This window comes from Tympanuchus pallidicinctus, unplaced genomic scaffold (genome assembly GCF_026119805.1).
Source record: "Tympanuchus pallidicinctus isolate F22 unplaced genomic scaffold, pur_lepc_1.0 scaffold2, whole genome shotgun sequence".
Taxonomy (NCBI): domain Eukaryota; kingdom Metazoa; phylum Chordata; class Aves; order Galliformes; family Phasianidae; genus Tympanuchus; species Tympanuchus pallidicinctus.
The window spans coordinates 45208039-45225019 of record NW_026294721.1 but is presented as its reverse complement, the minus strand read 5'-3'; the positions used below and the strand labels follow the sequence as shown (position 1 = coordinate 45225019).

The following is a 16981-nucleotide window of genomic DNA, read 5'->3' as shown; positions in this document are numbered from 1 at the left end:
CTTTATTAGCCTACTGCAAATAGAAACTAACATTTGGGCTCATCTAAGCCGTGTTTGAGCTGTACAGATATATCTATGTTGTTTTAAGGTAGTGTTTGGTTTTGTTGGCCCTGCTGTCACTTGATGACATACAGTTGAGGGAAGGCATAGAGCATTAATGGAATAATGTTTTCAACTTCACCTACTAGGCACTGCTGGAAAACAGCCATTAATTTTCCTACTTAAGTTTTTCTGACTATGTAAGATGCAGAGGTAGTAAACATTTAAATATAATTTGCTAAGAACTAGTATGAAGTGTTAGGTACTGGAATTTAGCTGGTGAATTTGTGTTTTCAAGCAGTTACACAATTTTTAAAGATACCAGTGGATCTTTTAAAGATACCAATGACTGGACACAGTGGGATTAAAGCTCCAAAGTCCCTTTTTGAATATCTTCCTTATCTGGGAGGGACATGATACAGTGCTAACGTACTACTGAAAGACACAAATATTTAGGGAGGCTTGTGAGTAATAGAACTGCTAGATGTTAAATCTCTTATGAAAGCAGAAATGAATTAACTCATAAGATTAAGAAAAGTCTTACTCTGTGTGCATGTGAGAAATAACTATATCTCTAGTTGCAGAATGGCTGCTTTGAGTTTTCCAGGTAATTTTTCATTCAAGGAAATCTTGCACAGAAATTTAATCCAGTGCTTTATTCTCATGGTGAACCAGGGTGTTGCACAGCTCCTTCTAGAAGGAGCTTTCTGAAAGTCTTCTGCAGCAGTCATGTCTCTTTTGACAGTGGTAAAAAGAATCGTAGGAAACAAATCTTGAGGTATATGAATTGAGCTCAGAAGTAAACTGTGTATGTTTAAGGTGCAAGTGAACTGTAAAGAGATGACAATTATTTTGAATACACAGCAGTTACTTTTAATGAAGTCTTGTCAACGGAAATATTGTTTCAGAATAACAGATCCTACTGGACCAACAGAAACCTCAATTGCACCACGACAAAGACCAAAGGCCAATTCAAGCACTGCTGCTTCAAGCGTTCTGACGATCCAGAGTTCAGCAACACCAGTCAAAGTCCAAGTTCCTGGTGTATTTGGTAATCGTGGGCAAAAAGGTAACGTACCAATGTCTGAGGTTTGAATGAAGCAAATGAAACAATCATTCCAGGTTTCTTTTCCTCCTTAATCTTTTAAGGATAACCTTTGAAACTTAAAACTAAGTAGATGCTACTTTGTTTAAAAAAAAAAAAAAAAGCCCCAAATCTTTCTCCCTTCTGGGTGACTCTAACTGTGCAAGTAATAGCCATGCAAGACACATTGATTTATGCTAGTAACTGCTCAATTAAAAGGCTGCAAAAACAACTGAATGGCACAACATGGCAATCTGAGGAATTACACGTGTAAAAGAATGTTTTTTAAGAATGCTTTCAGATATTTTATTTACTTGGCTTCCAAGTATGCAAAATCCAAAAGCACATAGTCTGCACCGCATTTTTTTACTGAAGGATGAATTTGTCACCTTATTTTAATAAGGATATAGACAAAAATGTTATGTCCCAGTTTTGAGTCAGAGTAGATGAGTGTTGTTTGAGACACTGAAGATAAAAGTGAATTGCTAGTAAAGCAGAACTCTTGAAACCAGCTTCCTCTGTATTGAGAGCAAAGGAAGCTTCTCATGTCTTGTAAGTAGACACTATGGGTTGATAAGCCTGCGGTTATCTTCACAGAAGGTGAAATGTACAGTAAACTTAACTTGCAAGATGTCAGACTTGAAAGGGGACTATAAGCTGTTTGCCTTGAAATACTAAATGCCAACTGCCAGGGCAAGTGGACAGTTGAAGTTTAGAAATTGGTATGTGAGTAGTATTGTCTTAATATTACAGGAACCCCAAGACCTGGAAATGGCCAAGAAATGTTGCTGTCCCAAGGGACCAATCAGCACCATCCACAACAGAACAGAGTTCTCCAGCAGCTGCAGCAGGGAGACTGGAGACTACAGCAGTTACACCACTTACATCACCAGCAAAAACAACCTACAATTCAGGAGGCTTACATTCAGCAGGTACAAGTCACATTTAACATACGTTTCTTAAGGAGCAGTATGTTGTGTATGTTAGTGTTTCGAATCATTTGCTAGTTAAACAATATGACCTAGTTTCTTTATGGTAGGAGAGAGGGAGAGGGATTGTAGTCCTTGCCCTTTCTTTTTAGCTTTGCACATTTGTCTCTTGCCTAGGCATTACAGTACTTACACGAGGAAGTTGTTTGCTTTGTGCTGTTCTACTTTTGTTTTTTGACCCAGAATTTCTGCTTGCTTTTAGTCAGCTCTTCGTGACTCAAATAAAGGTTTTGTCTGTGTAAGCATGCTCCAGAGAAACATTTGGAATGATCTAGCTGACAAAAGTATGCTTGTAGGAGCTGGTGTAGGTAGACCCTCTGAGTCTAAATATTTGTGTATGCTAAATGGGGGAATTAAGATTTCTATTTTTTTCTTTTTGAATACAGTATCAACAAGCAGTGCACCAGCAGGTGATCCAGCAGCAACTGTTGATGCAGTCTGTGTACCAGCAGCAACCTTCCCAATCTCAGTATCCTGCTATGGTATGTCAACAGTGGAATGTCACTGACAGTCTTCAAATATGTCCTATGATTGTAAGATGTGAAGTTGCAGCAACACAAGTTTGTGAGTAGTTATAATGAGCTATGGACTTGGTAAATATCTAAAGTTGTATTCACTAGAGAGGAAAAAAAATAGTTCATCCAAACTGTTGAGAAAGCTTATCTGTTATATCAGTATTAAGTGTGATATAATCTAAACTTTGATCAGTAAAGTACTAATTGGAAATATACTTAATGCTTAGTTTCCAATAATGACCATTGCAGCTAATGTAAGTTATTCTGCAAAGTGATAAAACCACAGTGGCATCAAACTTCTACTTCAAGCCCAGGATGTCTAATTAGTTAAAACATTTAAGTACAAGTAGCCAGTAACTACTTTCACAGACTTTCACATACACATGTATGTATGTAGCTGTATTCTGCAGCATTTGCTGGGGAACTCATACAGAATTTGAGTCTTCAAGTAGTATTAAATCAACAAAATACAGTTGGCACTTGTAGACCATTTCAGTACTTCAGAAAGAAAGAAAAAGGGAGAACCCAGATTGATTGTCACAAGGAAGTAATGTTCTTGAATGATGCAATTCAACCATGGTTATACATAGTGTTTACAAACCTAACTAGCCCAGAGAAATCCTTCCAATGTATAGTTTCACACTGGAGTGCACGATAGAAAGTGAAATTTTCTGCTAGTTACTTTATTTTCAAGGTTTTAAAACTGCATTGAAGAACATTTTGGCTGTTCTCGCTTAAAATGGAGAAGTCTTTCAACATTTAGTTATTAGTGGTTTCAGAAGAATATAAATATTCTTGTATGCCCTTTATGATGCTGCTGCAGTGTAATGGAAATTTACACATATATAATAGTTACAGTTAAAACAAGAAAATTATATAGCAGGAGTTGTTCAGAAGTTGGAGAGACTTTCTCTGTTTAGATTAAGCTACCAATCCTACCAATCTTTTTTGGTATATGGCTGTATTAATGAATCTGTCTGTGAGGCCAGTGCTGTTACTTAGCATAAGAGCTTCAGGTTTACTCATCTGAATGTTAATAATGTGCTGACTTCTTATTTAGGTGCAGCAATATCAGCAGGCTCTTATACAGCAGCAGATGCTTGCTCAGCAACAGCAACGGTCACAACAGGTGCAATCTCCTGAATATGTCCCTTCTCTACAAGACTTCTCGCCAGCCTTAATCTCCTACTCTACATCACTTCCAGTACATGCTGGAACAGTGGCAGATTCTCCCTATACTGCAAACAGGCAAGTATTCTGACACAAATGTACCAAGAGTTACTATCTGCTTTCTGTTGATAACTGTAAGAGGCACGAGCAAATCCTTTCCTAGGAAGTTAATTGCTTCAATCGTCAAGTATTGCTAAAACTAATAAATAGTTAGTGGTAATGGATATTTTAAGCATGCATGAGGGAGGAGGGCAGGATGCAACCCATCAGTAGATGAGCCTAATCAAACTTTTTAAAGAACTTATGTTTTTTTCTTGTTCATGGACTTCTTCCAAGAAACGGACTGCTAACCACCTTGCTTTCAGTGGTCAGTAGCACATACTTAATGAAATAATGAGTATGACACTCAACAGACAGTAATTTTTACCACTTTTTGCTCTTTAGTCCAGTTTGTAGGATATAGTTTTAAGATGGGGTTTAGAACTCCTACCAAATTGATCAAAATTGTAACTCTTCCATCCATTACCAGTAGTCTGTCTTGTATTCTGTAGTGGAATGTATCTTAATTTCAGTGATTGCAGAAGCCCATGCATTTACCATTTCTTAATAAAGTGTGGTGGAAAATGACTTCTTCATGTATTCTCACCGTAAATAGTACGTGGAATGACAGCAAAGCAATATTTTTAAAAAATACAAAAAAAAAAAAAAAAGTTGTCTTTCAGTTTCACTGATAGTTTTACTGATGTTTTGACCAAAGTTAGTGTTAGCTACATAAGCTCGTAAATACTGCTATTGCTACATTTGAAAGAGAAGCTCTTTGTACTTCTTCTATCCCTGCAGTCTGTGGTGCAGCCTTTGTTGACAGGTGTTTTTTCAGATTTGCACATTTCAGGTGCTGCTGTCATTCATAGTTACTTCACAGTATGATGAAAGATGAAAAGCAAAGTATTTTTCCCCCTACTGGCTTTATTGATACAGAATATCAATGTGACAGATTTGGCTTCATGGAACCGATTAGGTAGCATAATACATAGCAAAGTTTTTCTGCATGTTTGTGTCCATATCTGAGACTTAACGCCTGTTCTCTGATCTAGCCTGTTACTGGATGTTATTACAAATAATTTAAAGAAATAATTACAGTCTGAAAAGTAAGTGATCATCTTGTTATGCAAGGCTAAAGATCTGTATCCCACTGCTTAGCTATAAGTCAGTGACCAAAGAGTTAGCAACAATTGGCAGTGCTTAAGAATGATCCTTGTAAGGAGAGAGAAGTGATAGAGCTAATTTGCCAAAACTTGCTTAAAAGGGAAAATTCATCTGATTGGAGGTTTTCTAGCATCTTAGCAAAGAGAAGATTAAACTTTGAATATACTTACTAGGTTTTTTTTCCTTAAAAAAAAAAAAAAAAAAGACTGCTGTGTAAGTACAGAAATGAACACTGAATTACAGGTTTTCATCTTGCGTCTTGACAAAGTTTTCTGTGCTTTGGCTATGATTAATCAACTACTGAAATGTACAAGGGTTACATGCAGAAATAATGCAATCAATCCACATGTTCTTAGCGATTCACTTTATTTTCAGATATGTTCTGTTTAAGCTGTTAATACATATGTGTTACCTGTATGCAATATTTTGACATAACAAAGCATATTATCAATTTTTATCCTGATAGACAATCCTGTAATGTTCCTTTCTATTTTCTTTCTGTGGACTGACTTTACAGGTCAGGCATTATTGATGCTGACGCAATTACCAGTTACCCAAAGCAGAGCATCAATAACCCACCTGATATGTCAGGCTGGAACCCATTTGGAGAGGACAATTTTTCCAAGTTGACAGAGGAGGAGCTGCTGGACAGAGAATTTGACCTTCTAAGATCAAGTAAGGGACACTTGAAGGCTTATTTTGCTTCACAGTAAATAAGGTCTCAGCAGTACCATCACCTGTTTTACTGAAGGGCCATACAGTCTTGTACAGAATTCTTTCTGAGCATTTGAGGGCAGAGTTGGGCCTGGCTCCTTTCATTTCCCTTTCTGAAAATGTGTGCAATAAGATGAGACTGTCTAAAACTGGTAGCTGCTGGCTGAAGTACTGCAGAAATGGCTCTATCTTGGCTTTTAAATCCTGCTTATGTCACCTTGATTGTTAAAAAGCTCTGACTAGCAGAGGTATTTGGCTGCTTGCTTCGTTCCTCTTCAGCTTTTTTCTTGCACACCAGAACAGAAGATTTTGTGGGTCTGATACGTCCTTTGAAAATGCCTGAAAGAAAAATGATCTATTACATTATGTTAATGTTTTGTAATGTCCTTTTTGATGAGTGGCTACATGTAAGGGCTGCTTTATTGTTCTGATATGGCGTTAGTTGAATAAACTCTTTTCTCTTGAAGTCAGTTATCTCAATGGTTTTTACTTGAATTACTTTTTTAATTGCTTAACACGTTTGTTAGACGCTTTTCCTGAAAGCTAGCTCTGTCGTTTGCAAGACTTACAAGATGTGTCAGTGTCAAAAAAGAAAAATATATATATATATATTGTGTGTACTTGACTGACTCTCAGTAAGTTTACTGCAATTTAAAAACACAGTAAAGCTAAATTTTAAGTAATTGAGGGAAAGAAATGATGCTTTCAGATGTCTTTTTCTTCATGGGTTTCTGGATGGTTATAGCTGATCAAGAAATGCATGTGACCTGTTCATCCTGGAGGAATGTCATTTGGTGTTACTTTTGTCAGTGTCTGATGGTAGCTGATGGTTTCCACTTCTATCCTGATGCTGATCTCATAAAACTTCCATTTTGGAGATGCAAATGTAGCTTATACTTATTCCACAATAAACTGACTCTTCTTTGCTAGCATTTGGGGAGAATAGGTATTGTACTGGCTGAAGAGTGAACGTTCTTTGAAAATCTAAGTTTCAAAATTGGAATTTTTCCTGATAATGGAATTGAATATCTCAGGCTTGCTCTTTCCAGTGGAAGCCTTTGAGAACTTTTGTAACAACTCAGTCTTCAATCTGGAGCAGATGAGCTTGAATCAAAAAGTACAGTTATTCATTTCTTGAATCCTGATCTGGCTGTTGGATTGCTGACTGTAGTTATGTCAAATTCCATGGATTTGGTTTGGCAAAGCCATGCCTTATAAACAGATTCGAGTAGAGAAGAATGTACTAACCAAGGGTATACTTGAAGTGGCTTTATGAATAAGCTGGAAGATACTTCACAAGAAATGCTCTTGCCTGGAGTATCTGAAAAGGCTGCTTTTTTAGCAAGCTGGGGAAATAAAAGGTGCTAGATAAGAAAGTAAAATAACCAAACTTCATGGTTCTGTTTGGCACAGTGTGATCTTTTTTTCCAAATTTTAATGACAAATTCTACAACAATAAAATGTTACTTGATTTATGGCTTTATAAGTGAGATTTTTTCCTTTTTTTCTTCTCTTATAAGCTTCCTGTAAGGGTGCATAATGAAAAAGTTCCCTAATGGTCTTTGGCACCTATGTTATTTGTATTTTGTTCTGTGTGCTTCATTTTTAAGACTTCTGACATTGTGTTAAGATTGCACTAAGAAAACTTGACACAAAAGCAAGCAAACACCAAGCAGAGGGTTACTGAGATGGTGATAATGTTGTATGAAAGCTCTGACAGTTGCTGCTTGCCAAACAGCCACAACTGGTCACTGCAGTGAGTACATAACAACTCAGCCCAATTTGTATGTGCCAAAATGCTGAATTAGGATACTGACCACAGTACAGTGAATATTATCAACCTGAGCAGCAGTGCACTAGGTGGCAGGCTTGTTTATGCATCAGATGAGATATGATTGCAGCTTTTCTTGGGCTTGATTTCAGTTAAGAGGACCAGTCAATCTGTGTGTTTGTGTACACATGGATACATACACCAGAGGTTTCAAGGACCTTTCACTTGTTTGCTATTACAGGAAGATCTTAATAGTTGTGTTGCAATGTGACTGCCTCTTCTGCATCTAAAACAGAAATATTTAATTCTGCCTACCTGTACTTGCTCAAATTTACATGGAGTAATGAGAAGCTGGGAGGTTTGATTACAATTAAAGATAATGGTGTCTTTCCCTCTGTAATGCTTTCTGCAGTTTCCTCTGATATATCTCAAGGATCAATGCTTGGTTCTCTTTATATGTAGGCTCTCTCTTATGAGAGAAAGTTGCTGTTTTACTGCCAAGTGCTTTTTCTTCAATTCTTGAGTTTACCATGAATCATTTTGCCCTCTGGAAGAAGGAGAATTGAAGATTCGGGTTTGTTAAAGAAATTGTATTGTGACTGAACCCAGTGGCTGTCCTGTGCTGTAGAACTCCTGTATGGTGTTACACAAGTCTGTCTTTTTGCTGTGTTACATAGTGCTGAGTATGGCATTCAACATGCTCACCCTTTTTTTCTGCTTCCAAAAGCTTCTTTGTGTTGTTGAGCTGATGCGTTACTCATGATTTGAAAATACTTCAAAATCTATTGCTTCTGACACTAATGCATGAATAATTAAGTGTGCATGGCCCTTGTTAGAGTGTCATGATATGACAAATTTTTGTCAAGCTAACTTGGCTATATGATTTCATATATATAGTAGTATAATGTCTTAGTGTGCTTACTGATGGGTATTGCTGTGATGACTACCTTTATCCATGGAAAAGAGCTAGCTCTTAGAACAGAATGCCTTGTTCAGACTTCAGGAAGATTTCCAAAGTACAAAGATGATGGTTGTTGTAAAAAGTTATGCACAGCTGTACCTCTTGTTCATGGGCTTAAATGATAGACTTGGCATGAAAGGTTATCTGCGCCATTTAGTACCTGATAGGTCTCTGTTGTATCTGCAGTCTCAGTTGCACTTGGATTCACTGCATTCACTGAGAAATGAGTCTTGAGTCACTGCTTCGAGGATGCTGCATGTGAAGTACAGTAATGCCAATGGGCAGTCCTTTGCTTCTGCTTGGTTGGAATTGGAGAAAGCATGGCTGGCTGTTGTCTCCAAAACAATGTTTGATAAAAGGAAATGAATCTTATATGAGATACAAAATGAGCAAAGCGCTCTTGTGCTTCAGATGGACAAAATGACTTCTTTTTCAATAGCTTTAGCTTTGAATTGACACTTTTTAAACTTTATTTCCCACAGAAACTTATTCAGCAATATATACGTCTAGGTTCCATGGAGGTGATGAAACCCTAGTTATCTCTTCCTATTTGTTCTTGCATGCTTAGCATTTCAATTCATTTTGTTTTCCCTTGTGTTGCTCAAGTAGGAAGATACTATCATCTGCTGAGGATTGAGATTTCTGTAGTCCTATGAGGCAGCATTAGCAGTTCAAGTTATTGCATGCTTAGAAGTCCTTCTAGGTTTTGACTGCCTGCAGATTGGTTCAGCACTCAGCTCATTCTCCTCTAAGGCAGAAACTAGGAATAATAGAAGCCTGCTTTTCTAAAGGTGCAAGCTGAAGATTGGGTACACCCAGAAGCTATTCAAGCTAGTCTTCTATGCATCTTAACTTGTATTTTTATTCTACATGACTGCATCACTACTTTATCTCCCCACCAGAAGTTTCTCAGATGGGTTTAACTTTAAAGTAGAGATTGCCTGTGATGCAACAGCTCCTGCTTCTTTTTTCTTTGAGCATGTAAGTGTAGATAAGAATAAAACAACTGAAACCATGGGTGCTTTTATGTGAAGAGAACATTTGTCTGTGGAAAACTGGCATATAATTTCAGAACTCATGTACTTTGTACACAGAGTTAATATGCATCTGTCTGAAGTAGATAAGCTTGCTGTCCTAGCCCTGGCGATTATCTCAAGAAAGCCTCTCGTGTCCTGTATGGAAGGGCTGAATAGCACACGTGCAAGGAACTTGATATGCTACTTAAGCACAGTTCAGCTGCATTTCAAAAGCTGCCAGTTGACAAAAAGGACCTGCTACAAATTGTTTGGAGGAACAGCTGTCTGCTGTGAAAGGGGGGGAGACCAAGATGCTGCACCTTGTGCTGAGACTATGGCACAGTAGCTGAGGATGGCAAGCCTTGTCCCTGTGATGTTGGGAGGTGATAATGAGTCTTCCTGGATCCTCCTGAGATGCAGTGTGGTGGCTGGGCTAGGCAGTCTGAAGCTCAATGTGACCTTGCTGTAAGACAAGAGCTTAGGCAGAAAAACCGTTTTCCATTCCCAGTGCTTCTAATTTTTGCATTGTTAAAAACCTTAAGCTGAAACTTTTAATAAAATGAAAAATGAATACCCCAGAGTTGAAAACCATATAAAACAAATACTGCATTTCTCTGTATAGTTACACTCTATCTGTTTCAAATTATTACAGTTTATATCTTTAACAGAAAGTATTCCCAGCAATTCTGCTGTGACTGTTAACTTTTCTTTGTGGCAAAGGCTACTCAAAACTTGGATTAAATGAATGATTTTGCTTTTTAGATTAGCACAGTGGTTCTGGTTTAAAAACCTCAAGTGCTGATGACTAGTTGTAATTTCTGATATAGAGCACATAGGCTACTTTTAAGACCTTTCTGTAAAGCATTCCATTAGAAATACATGTTGATTTTGCTTAGACAAAAGGTATTAAAAAAGGATCTGTGCAGATCAGTATTCCAGAATGCTCAAGAAGTATGAGCAGTATCTTTAAAACCTACAGGAAAATAATCAACGCTATGTAGCTCACTCACCCCAAAGAGTAGATATCATTACATTGGAGTAAGACCTGCCATTTTTATTTTATTTTATTTTTTGTTCTGTTTCATTTTATTTTTTACAGACAGGCTGGTGGACAGGAGAACAACTTCAGATAAGAATGTGGAGCTACATTCTGCTCCACAGAAAAGTCCTCCCGAAGATCCATTTGGTTCTGTTCCTTTCATTTCTCACCCAGGCAAGTGACGTCTGTAACATTGCTACCTCGTATGTGTGTACATACATATACACACACAAATATATATGTATATATGTTGAACATGTGTGTCCAGTTAAATGACCAAAGATTAAAGTCTTGGGTTGCCTCATGATGGTTTTTCATGTCTACTACCTCCAAAATAAAAATCTCTCTCCATCTAATTCCTGGTACTTGGACAGTGTGCAGACTGTAGTCTTGACAGTGCAAATATGTTGGACCAGTGCAGTGTGAATCACTAGCATACAACTAGAAATGCTGCTGCTGAAAGGAGATAAGTGACTAAGAACAGATTTCACATCCGCCCTCCAGTCTACTTCTAACTTACACTGTTTCTTTAGTTCAGTTCTTCAGCCAAGTTAAAAATGTGTAATCCTGGTGTATTGAATTGTATAGTTTTTGGAGCAAATTGATTCAAAACAAATATTTTGTCATATCTAAATTTGAAAGGAGAGAAGGATTCATGTTTTAGCTTTGACTATTTTTTATTTTACCTGAGAAGTAAAAATAACATTTGTGACCACTGACTATGAATGTGAATCTGTTATTTTGCAACTTAATCTTTTAATGTTTTCCTGATCAGCACTTTATTTATAATTTTGACAACCTGAGGCAATGTGAAAATCTGTGAGAATTGATGGTAAAAATGTCAGTTGCTTATGGATCTTACACACATCCCTACAAGTATTTGTTTGGGGGGAAAATGTGCTTTAATATGCCTTCTGTTAACTGTTCTTATCTCAGTTCAAAAGCTTGAAGTGCCTTAAAATAAATTGCCTTAGAGTCAACCGAAATTAACATCTATGTTTACTTTTGCTTTCACCTTGAATTCCTAAAGATGGCTTGCAGGTATTAATACTCACGAGGGCACTGGTGCTATACACAGTGAAGAGACAACAGGGTAGCACTTACATTCTAGAAGACAGTTGATTGTAAAACCATGTTTCTGTATCTGTGTCCTCTGTTCTTGTGAGAAAGACTGGAATGAATTCCCTTAGATACGTTACTCTGTTCTTAGTCTGTCTTTTGATTCTGCTTGCTTGGTTAAAGGTAAGGCTGTTTTCTGTAGTTCTGTTCTGGTAGTTTAATAGTTCAATACAACGTGAAGGCAATTCTTAAGTGAATAAGTATTTGCTATTCCAATAGTTGCCCGTTTGGAAGCATTTACTCTTTAGTTTTCATGGAAGAGGTGTTAAAGGTGAGCCTAAGTTTCCGTGCAAAGTAAACAGTAGTTACCTTTGATCTGAAGCAGTAACTGTCAGATGCTTATTCTTCTGCATTTTTATAACCATGTGTGTAGGGATCACTTTTATTTGTTTCCATATCTTGGCCTATGAAATTTATTTTCTCATTTCTGCTTTTAAGATCGTTACATCATAGGTTAGACTTCACCGAACGGCTCTGCTATGTTATGTCGGTTTACCATGGTTAATCTTTAAAACTGTACAAAGGTTTGGTTGTGGATCAAAACTGACACTTTATTGCATTAAAAAAAAAAAAAGACAAAGAAGCCCCCAAAACTTGTTCAGTAGGTGTTTTCTACCTAGTTAAAATTGGAATTTAATCAAGCATGTGTATTTGCTTGATTTCAAGGAAGGTGTTTGAATTCATTGTTAACAGTGACTTACATTTAACTGATGAATGCTTACATCTGAAAATATCTTCAAGAATCTAAATTGTTTTCCCCCACTGAATTGTTCTTGGAAATGTCCTCTTGTTCTTACCATTGCTGTGCAATGTTATTTTTCTGGCTTGTTTCTTATGATTATAAAAGCTTTTAGACATGTATACCTTATTCAAGGAATAAGTGTGAAGGTGTCTGAATAGAAAGCGGAGCATGGTTAATGTTTCCAGCAGTTCCAGTATTAGGGTATGTTGTGGCAGCAGCCAAGCTCTACGCAGTCATTTGCTCTATCCCTGTCCCTGTGAGATGAGGGAGAGAATTGGGGGTGGGGGCGAAACAAAAACCAAAAAAAAAACCCCAAACCAACAAAACAGAACTTTCAAATTGAGGTGAAAACTATTTACTAAGACAGAAAAGAAAGAACAATAATAATTATGTTAAGAATATAACATGTATTTACAAAACAAATAATGCACGTTCAGTTGCTCACCACCTGCTGGCTGATGCCTAGCCAGTCCCAAGTAGAGGCAGGCCCCCTTCAATCCCCCCCGACCCCTCCCCAGCCGACTCCCCTTTGTTTTATAGGTTTTTTTTCACAGGATGTTATGGCATGAAATATCCCTTTGGCCTGTGTAGCTCAGAGCTGTCCTGGTTCTGTCCCCTCCCAGCAACTTGTGCCCCCCAGCCCCTCGCTGACCAAACAGTATGAGAAGATGAAAAATTGAAATGTCCTTGGCTCTATACAGCACTGTTCAGCAGCAGCTAGAAACACTGGTGTGTCATCAACATTATTTTTCTCTCAGAGTCAAAACATATCAACCTACCAGACACTGAAGGAAAAAAAATAATCAACTCTGCTTCAGCTGAAACCAGGACGTGTGATGTTTTCCTCCATCCCTTGAGTAGCAGAGGTAAGTACTGGGAGGAATCTGAAAACCCATCTGATCAACACCTGTTTGACAGTCTGTTTGACAGCCTGTAAGAGGCTAGTGCCATCAGAAGAATTTTGTTTTCTTTGGCCCTGGAGTGGTTTATCGTGCACAGTGCCTGCTGGTTACAGATTTGGTCCACCTGTCTTAAAGAGGGGAAAGGATTCTAGCCCATGTGTTGACAGGGCTTGTTGAGAGGGCTTTAAACTAGATTTGAAGGGGAAAAGGGGTGAAATCAGACTTGCTAGATATGAGCCTAGGGGCAGCATGCCAGGATTGCTGTAAGGCAATTCCAGAATGTCAGAAACAAGTGAGGTCGAAGGCTGGCTTGGCTGAACAGGGATCTTATTCCAGAGCTTTGGTGAAAAAGAAAACATATGGCTGCTGGAAGCAAGATCAAGTGACGTGAGAAGGCTACAGGGATGTTCCTCATTTTTGTAGAGAGAATATTTGTGCAGCCAAAGCTCAGCTAGAGTTGAAGCTGTGGGAGACAATAAAAAGTTTTCCTAAATATGTTAACAGTAGAAGGAGGATCAGAGAGAATGTGGTTTATTGCCTGATGAGAGCAATTATCTTACAAATGTGGATATAGATGAAGCAGAGATGTTCAGTGCATTCTTTGCCTCTGTCTTCAACACTGATGATGGACTTTGGGGCCTCAGGTGCCCTGAGTTACAGGACTGTGATTGCAATCATGGTCAACTCCCAGACAACCCTAAACTTGTGCAAGATTTGCTGCTCCACTTGGGTGCACAGGAGTCCGTGGGACCTGATAGAATTCATCTCAGGGTGCTCAGAGAGTTGGTTGATGTTACCATGAGACTTCTCTAAATTAATTTTTTACCCATCTTGGGAACCTGGAGAGATCTCAGTTGACTGGAAGCTAGCAAATGTTGTTCCAGTTTTCAAGAAGGGTAAGAAAGATGACCGTGATAATTGATGACCCTGTCAGTCTTGCTTCAGTGCCTGGTAAACTTATGAAACATAAGTTTAAACTTATGAAACATAAGAAAATTATGCTAGGAGTTACTGAAAAAGACCTGAAAGGCAATGCTGTCATTGGCTACAGCCAGTACATATTAACGAGGTGAAGGTCCTGTTTAGCTGATTTAATCTCCTTTTATGACAAGGTCACTCATCTAGTTGACCATGGGAAGCCAGTTGATGTAATCTTTACTGAAAGCCAAAAAGCTTTTGATACTATTTCTCACAGTACAAAATGCACAAAATGTCTAGCATATGACTAGACAAAAACATAATTGATGGGTGAGCAGTTGGCTGATCGGTCAGGCTCAAAGGGTTATAATAAATAGGGTTACATCAAGCTCCCCAGGGCTCTGTTTTAGGGCTGGTTCTCTCTAATGTTTTCATAAATTAGTTGGATGTAGAACTAGAAGGAGTTTTGAGCAAGGTCACTGATAGTACTAAATTGGGAGGAGCTGTTTTGTGTGATCCTGTGTGGAGACTCAATGATCCTTAAGGTTCCCTACCAACTCAGAATACTCTATGATTCTGTATTGCCTTATTCAACTGTCCTAGCTGAAACTCAGATGTGGTGTGAGACTGACTTCATCTTAATTTCCTTATTGTATCTGTCTGCATTGCAAACAAGGAGTATATTATCACTGCTCAGCCAGATCTGACTGTCGACTTCTTGAACTGTGATGAAATGTTCATGTTATTAATACAGATTACTTAAAATTAAGAGCAGAATGAAAATTTGATGTTACTAAACAGTAAGACTTCCTATTGAAGTGTTCTATTGCATTAACAAGCTTTGGACTGGAATTATGGTCTGTGTCTGCTTTTGTTGCTGTTGTGTGACTGGAGTCTTGGGTTCGTAACTGCTAATATGTGTGGGCTGCAGCAGGATAGAGTCACCTGGAGAATTTTTCTTGTTTTGGAGGTTTACATGTTATTTGAAAGCACAGCATGACTAAATAATTCTATTATCTGATAGAAGATACTTGCAAAGAAACCAAAGATCTTGTATTATCTTTTTTTGACTTAACACTTAACATAAGATGCTAAAAGTCCAGCAAAATAAGTGCAATCAGGTATGTATTCACATGTTTGGGAAGGATATGAAGAGGCTGAAACTGGCAGTAGATGTTCCTGAATCATGTGTTGAAAGAAACCCAAACCTGAGCATTTAATAGGGTTGTTGTACAGTCTTCCAGATCTGTTTAATCTGACAGTTCAAATCAGTTCGTATCAGTTTTTGTGTTTGATTAAAATAGTGATTTTTTACTGTATAAACTTCCCTTGGCTATGGCTTTCAGGCATTGGTACTACTTGCTGACTGCAGGTTCAGGGTATTTCCATGCATCATCTTTAGACTTTTCTCAACAGGACTTGTAAAGTAACTTGAGATTATTCATGCTTCACAAGAACAAATGGCATGTGCAGCTGTGCCAGTGGTGTGCTTTAATGCTTTCTAGCTTTTTTTTTCTAATCAGATCTTAGAGCAATCATGGTTGCTTTTTTTTCTTTACATACTTCAACATGCAGACTGCAAATATTGGAAAGAATTTCTAAGCAATAGATGCTAGGCAGAAGTGATTTGTTTTGTTTTGTTTTTTCTCTTGAAAATAAAAGTGGTAAGCAGTACAAATCCATTACAATATTCAGCAGCTGCTGCTCTGGCTGTTGTCAAAGAAATAGTGCAGATTTAGTTGCAGTGTGCTGGTAATCCTTGGGCCTGACATGTGGCAAATTGCTCTGAAATGATGGCGGCAGTATGTTACCAATTCCAAGAAAGCTGAAAGCCCTTACGCCCTACCCTTTGGTCACCCCCGCAATACCCTCCAATGATGAACTAGCAGAAGGCGTGCAATTACTGACGTTGTTAGGAGGAATTCATCCTCTTATAATCGGATGTCTAGAAAAAGAACATCAGAACAGAAAATTTCCTTGAAGACTGGGATCTTCTTATATGATTAAAGATGTTCCACCTGGCTCGCATTTGAGTGAAGAACAATCGTCTCCTATAAGATGCAAACCTGATTAGAAGTGTGCTAATCTGAACAGTACATTACAAACAGATGTTACTCCACATTTTTCAGCTTTTTAATAAACGTTTGTCTGAACAGTCTATGCAGCAGTTTAGTTTGAGAAGATTGCATGAAATCAACATGATGGAATGCTTCAATTTTGAAATCTATTTGACCAGAGCATTAAATTGTCATTAACTGAGAAATTTTTTCCCTTTTGGGGCATTAAGTTTCTATTTGTAGTGCTTTTGGTATTCAGTTTATTAACTTCTTTAGAAGTGAAAGATGTGAATTGTAGCTTGAAAGGCTAAAAGGCATTGCTGTCATAGGTTTAAAGCCAGCAGCTGCATGGAAGAGATTTTTGCTCCTTCTGTTTGGTTTTGACACAGGTCTGCTGTGATTTTCTTCATTGCTCCATCATTGTGAGTAAACTGGAGATACTGCAATGAAAAAGCACATGCGGAACCAGTTTCTTCCATGAATTCAGTCTATGTCAGCCTGCAAAGTATGTAAAAGTAATATTAAACTCAAGCCTGCTTGGAGCAGATGGCTCTGATTGTTTGTAACACCTCGGCACAGTCTGAAGAATAAAGCAAGACATTTGCTGTTTCTGGAAAAAAACAAAAATAGGGAGGAGGGGCAATCAGGTCACCGCTCTTGAAATACTTGAATAGCACTTTCTCAAAAAGTACATAGGAGAATGAGGTGTGGCCTTGAGTGTCATTTGATGTGGTTGCTT

General features: G+C 38.0%; 1 protein-coding gene across 2 annotated transcripts in view; it reads left to right on the top strand.

Annotated features, from left to right (window-relative positions):
• BMP2K (BMP2 inducible kinase) overlaps positions 1-16981 on the top strand; it is a 55362-nt gene that overhangs the window by 30312 nt on the left and 8069 nt on the right. Inside the window, exons 10-15 of one of the 2 annotated variants that reach the window (XM_052683008.1) lie at positions 948-1108; positions 1877-2055; positions 2499-2594; positions 3688-3875; positions 5521-5678; positions 10565-10678. In XM_052683008.1, coding sequence (XP_052538968.1) covers positions 948-1108; positions 1877-2055; positions 2499-2594; positions 3688-3875; positions 5521-5678; positions 10565-10678 — 896 coding nt within the window. The remainder of the gene's footprint in view (positions 1-947; positions 1109-1876; positions 2056-2498; positions 2595-3687; positions 3876-5520; positions 5679-10564; positions 10679-16981) is intronic. The other variant, XM_052683009.1, reaches the window with a different exon arrangement.